The sequence below is a fragment of the Perna viridis genome, chromosome 7 (assembly GCF_037379345.1).
Source record: "Perna viridis isolate PV_CMFRI_1.1 ecotype Kerala chromosome 7, ASM3737934v1, whole genome shotgun sequence".
Lineage (NCBI taxonomy): Eukaryota > Metazoa > Mollusca > Bivalvia > Mytilida > Mytilidae > Perna > Perna viridis.
In genome coordinates this window covers 42895313-42901312 of record NC_142451.1, presented here as the reverse complement: position 1 = coordinate 42901312, position 6000 = coordinate 42895313, and the positions used below count along the sequence as shown (strand labels likewise).

General features: G+C 32.5%; 1 protein-coding gene across 1 annotated transcript in view; it reads left to right on the top strand.

The window, feature by feature from the left end:
- The first annotated feature begins 638 nt into the window (after positions 1–638).
- LOC148612800 (uncharacterized) overlaps positions 639–6000 on the top strand; it is a 29227-nt gene continuing 23865 nt past the window's right edge. Inside the window, exons 1-5 of the mRNA XM_088594543.1 lie at positions 639–712; positions 1353–1409; positions 1829–1910; positions 3387–3468; positions 5139–5249. Coding sequence (XP_088450669.1) covers positions 1394–1409; positions 1829–1910; positions 3387–3468; positions 5139–5249 — 291 coding nt within the window. The 5' untranslated portion in view covers positions 639–712; positions 1353–1393. The remainder of the gene's footprint in view (positions 713–1352; positions 1410–1828; positions 1911–3386; positions 3469–5138; positions 5250–6000) is intronic.

Sequence of the window (6000 nt, the reverse complement as noted above, 5' to 3'; positions counted from 1 at the left end):
TCCTTACCAAACGTTTTCATTTCTGAGAGGGCTAGCTGCTCCGTCTGACGTTCCGCAGTCACTCTAGACACTGCAGCTAGCCCTCGAAAACTCGGGTAAAAGTTATTAATTTTACGCGAAGTTATCAGATGGTAAACGACCTTTGATTTGCCAACCTCTATCCAAAGTTACCTTCCGTTACCCTCCAAGATACGAGGTCTGATAACTCTGGACGGAGATACGTCCGAGAATTTCGAAAGGCTTGTCTGCAGTGGAAGAAAGGAAACGAACGTCTCTAGCTAGATCCCCAAATGGAAATTTGAAATACAAATACAAATATTTTATTTCCATAATTATTACAATTATTACAATGATTAGATTACATACTCAAACTCATGTAAATTAATGTTTAAATTCATAAACATATTCATGTTTGCATAAATTTAAAAGATCAGTCACATTTAGCCAACACTCGTGATAAAAAAAACAGCATTGCATTGCCTGCTTTGAAAAGACAAAGATGAAAAAAATGAAAGATTAGAAAACAAACAATAACAAACAATAACAACAACAAAACAACAAGAAATCAACAACAATAAAACTAAAGGAAAAGGGAAATAAATCCCGGAGTTTCATCCTGTCTTATCGAACATTGGTGAAGAATTTAGCGTGTAATTTGCATTTCCGGTCAATTGTTTCTCTTTTCTCTGAACATTGCAAATTAAGTTACATTGTATGTCTTGATAGCAATAATGATCAATTTTTTAAGTTATTTATTTAACCAGACATCAAGTTTTTCTTTCATTCTCGCATGACTGTCATCAACAAATTACGCGACATTTCATTCTACATTATTTATCATGTGTAACGCCGGCAGACAGCTGAGCTGTAGACGTGTAGTACTGGTGACAGTAACTATACCTAGTCCTATAAATAATCATTACCTGCATAACGTCCTAGGGAGGCCAACAAACATTGTATTTCCTGGTGGGATTATGGGGAGCATGAAAGCTGCACAAGGCAGTTAAATAGCCAAAACCAAATACATTTACCTTGGTAAAATTTGCGAGTACTTTAATTTTTTGTATATATTGAAAATTAAAATTATGAAGCAGCTGTTTTAAGCAAGTAGAATGGGGTCTTTGCTAAGCTTATATTTGGTAGTCAGTCCTACACCAAGGCAAAACAGTAAACTCTTATGCAAGATTGTGCATCTTTTAAGTTAAATTGTAGCAGTAAATGTTGATGTACAACACATTGTTCACTAGTCATGGTATCAGGTTTATTTTACTACAGTGAGTGCTTCTCATCATAGTTTTCTCAAGTCAGATTATGGTATTATATTGTTTGTAGTTTGTAATTTTTACTTGTAGAACAGGATTTATTTAGTTGAGCGATAATCAACATTAGTCAAATGGAAACACTGACAGGTAATTGCATATTTTTGGACTCTTTCTAATTACTAAAAATATAAAACTTAGAAGCTGTAATTCACAGAATTGAGGATCAACTGTGTTTTATAAAACATTTGGCATTTATCTGGTGACACAATACATGTACATTGTGTATATTGAACAAAGTATTGCTTATACAAACATCAAACTATTAGTTTGACCTATTTATTACATGTATTCTGTTTTGAGTACCTCATATTTCTGGATGAAAAGTAATAAGGTATAGATGCTATAGATTATAAAGATTGCAAGGTTGTCCTTGATTATGTAAACAAATCTAAATTTTACCTGTCTGAATGGTAATTTAACTTGTCCTGGTATATAGGACAACCTTTAATGTCAGACCCTGATAGGTAATTCAAGTTACTGTATACTCTTATCTGTTTTTCTTGTAGACTTTCCATATGATGACCAGAATTTTGAAGTTATAGATGATATGAAAAAGTGCTTTGATGAGCAAGGATACTTATTGTTGAGGTACATGAACATGTAGATGAAGGATTAGTTAATTATTGGAGTCTTCTTCTTAATCTACAAACAGTGAACCTTTCTAGACCAAACTCATTTTAGACTGTAGAATATGGTCGGTTAAAATAAGTGTATGGTTTATCCAGATTCAAACTTTTAAACTGACACAATGGTACTTCAAAAAGTGTCTGGTTTAGGCAGGTTTTAGATGTATTAAGGGTCTGGTTTAGACAGGTTTAAGGTGTATTAAGGGTCCGGTTTAGACAGGTTATAGGTTTATTACAAGTCCGGTTTAAACAGGTTTTAGGTGTATTAAGGGTCTATTTTAAACAGGTTTTAGGTTTATTACAGGTCCAGTTTAGACAGGTTTCACTATTCATGAATTTATTTTATTTTATTTGAATTTAGATCATGATCTTTGACTTGTGCTTATTTTTCACAAACTGTATATTATTTGCAATCATGAAAATAAGATCTGTCTAAACCAAAACCTGAATAATAAAAAAAACCTGTCTATACAGACACTTTTTGAAGTCCCTGTATATCAATTTAAATGTATGCTGTTATTATTAAACCAAACACCTGTCTAAACCAAATAAATTTGAAGTCTTACAGTGGTTTGATTTAGACATGTTTCACTGTATTTGATGCATAAAGACTTAAAAATGTTAATGACATGTTACCCAATATAAATCAGAATGCAAGAAAACAAGTCATATATTAGTCATTGTCAGAATCTGATAATTTTATTTTATTTGTAACAAGCTTTCTGATTGGTTGGTTGTCTTTAAGCAAACCATGCTATTTTGTATAACCTGGTTTGGTAATAAGACATCATTAATGTCCATTGGTCTGCACTCCACAGTTCAAATAATCTCAATAAAATAATATTTTGATCAAGAATCAATTTGTCATTCATTTTAAATAGATTATAAGGAATGTTTCTAATTTTTGAACTGGTTAGTTATACAAAATAACCTGTTCTTAAATTGGTAATATTCCTAAAGGACGTAGACCTAGGGTAAGGGACATAACTCATGAAATTAGTGATATGTTTGCATCATACTAAATTTTCACCGAGGCATCTCAAGCTTTCATTTGAAGCAGAATAAAATGAATCCAAGTTAATTAGATGCTTACATAAGATTGATGTAAAATGCTGAATACAAATGTTCCAACAATTTTTAAGAGTTGTGTCCCTCTTCCTAGGTCTACCTCCTTAAGTGATTACTAATTGTCTTTGTTACTTTGGCCTTAGAATTTCTAATTTAACTCGAATTCTGTCATGATATAATGTTTATATTACAGTGTTACCTAATTCACCAAATATATTTTGAATCCTTACATATCAGCGTACTGGTAAATGATATTTTGATAATGAGTGAACTGACATCCTGTCTAATCTGAACCAATTCTACAAGTGTTTGGTTTTGACAGGTTTCATTGTATTTCCTATTGAAAAAAATATACATGTATATTATTTAGGGGACTCCTAGGCCCTGAAGAATTGAAGAAAATAAGAAATGTGTTAGAAAATACAGACTTAATTAAAAAGCATGGGTATGGAGTAAGTATCTGAATAAAGTTTATAAATAGTTTTTTTCATACCAGTAATAAGATATGTTTGGCTAATTTTTACATACCAACAGAAAACTAGAAATTTTTGCATTTAATTACAGAATGACAAAATTAAGTGTATTCTTACCAATATAACGATTTTTTTTAAGAATGATTCGATAACATATAAAATTGTGAACATGGAACTTGAAACCTCTTATAATATAAAGATGGGAGACTTTCCATAAGAAGTTCATTATATTAAAGTTCTCTGATAATGTAGATGTGGTCAAAATATTTGAAATGTTTTAGATAACAAAAACTATGCTAAGAAACTTGTAGAATAATCTGCTTGGTTAAAATTTTTTATTTTATGATCGCAAAAAAATGTGTGGTCGTATAAAAGTATGGTACTTTTGCCACTGTTGTCCATGTTATCTGTAGACAATTGTTTTTTTTCCTGTAATAACATGAATATTAGATTTTAAATCTTTATATTGTACAAATGTATAACAAGTTTCCAAGCTACAGAAGAGGGGTTCGTGTTGTGACCCAAACTGTGTTGGAATTAATTAGGGCCAAAAAGGGGTAAAAAAAAACAGCATTTCAAACAATTTAGATATATAGCTCCTGAAAAACCATATGGATGCCTATGAAATTGTTTCACATTATTCTCTGTGTTAGTGCTACATGATCGCCACGTCAAATTTCTATACTACAAAAGTCTGACTTGGATTGATTTTTGGGCACTTGAACCTTTTAGGAATAAGGGACCTACATTGGTACAAGGGGCCAGAAACAGAGACATTTCCCTGATGTCCAGACAATGACTTATTAAACAAATCTCTTTGAAATTGTACCAAAATATGCCATACCACCAAAGGAAGACTAGAATTGATTTTGGGGTTTGTAACTTAGAACAGTTAGAAACTATTGGCCAAAAATCTGCCAGGAACAATCATTTTTCTAAACTTGAGTAAAAGTAAATGGATCACTTTTAAATTTTACTACATGGTGCCATACCACAAAAGGGAGACTGGAACTAATTTTTTGGGTTATTATATGAACCAAGAAAGGGTAAGTAGCCACAAAGGGGTTGGAAACAAGCATATTTTTTTACTTATTATTACTTTAGTAAATGGGACTAAATCTCTTTGATTTTGTATCACAAGGTACCACGGTTGGGTTTGATTTTGGAGGTTTTATGACTGTAATCATTAGGTATGAAGTCCTAAATAGGGACGACTTCAATTCTGGTCAAAGGCTTTTTTGTGTCAAATGTCTAATTAGAATGAATATTCAAAACTGTATCAAGTTTGAATCGTTTGTCTATACTTGCCATAACTGTTAAGGGTTTGAACTCTGGAGGGGAGGGTGGTTGAGCTGCACTCTGCAAAACATTTTATTTTCTTTAATAGATGTTATAAAAAGCCAAATACAGATTTTCAGACATGGGTTCAAATTAGTCTTAGCCTGCAGTCTCTGAACCACAATATTTGAACTAAGACCATTTAAATTTCACTTACCAAAGTCCATGACTTTCAACTTTTTCCATTGATACTTTTTGTGGAATTCTTGTTTCCCACAAGTGGACAATTGATTTTTAATTTCCATAAAAGTTGGGACATTGGTCATCCATTTCCTAAAAGTAAATTCAAACCCCTGTCAAATGTATTTTAGATCCCTGATGCATCAGGAAGGATGCCCAGAATGGTTTTATGGCGAGCTCCTGGCACTGATGTAACAGGAATGATTTGTAGGTGCGAGAAAGTTGTCACCACATCGGAAAAGGTGAGAAAGTTGTCACCAAATAAGAAAAGGTTAAATCTCTAGATCTGAAAAGGTAATCAGAAAAGATAATCACATCATCAAAAAAGGTAACATTCAGTAAGTTAGACAAAAAATGGAGCTATTTTCAGGCTAATTATCCCCACGAAGAAGTCCAGGGGATATAGGAATCTGTCTGTCTGTGCAGATTCCTGTATGGCCATGACTTTTGTTTTAAAGCATAGGCCTACCATATTAGGCATATTGTTGTATCACTATGAGACAAAGTGTTGCCTACATTCATGACACTATTATATAGTATATGACCTTTACCCTTGACCTCAAGGTCACAATTATAGGTTTTTTTTTACATGGATTCATGTCCAGGCTGAAACCTTTTTGTTATTGGACATAGGTATACCATACTTGGCTTATGTGTGTATCACATGAGATGATGTGTCATACATTCATGACCTCTATATGACCTAGTCCCTTGACTTCAATGTCAAAATTATAATTTTTTTAACATGGATTTGTGTCTAGGACACACCTTTTTTTGTCTTTTGATATAAGCTTTCCATTTTTTGTGTTTGTAATCATGATGAGACATTGGGTTGGGTACTTTCATGTCCTTCATTCAAATAACCTTGATCTTTGAACTTAAGTTAAAATTATGTGATTTTTGTTTCTGCGACACGTGACACAGAGACATGGAAATGCTGTCTGTCTGTCCACGCTTTCTACACTTCTTGATTGTAATGCTTATACCAAATAA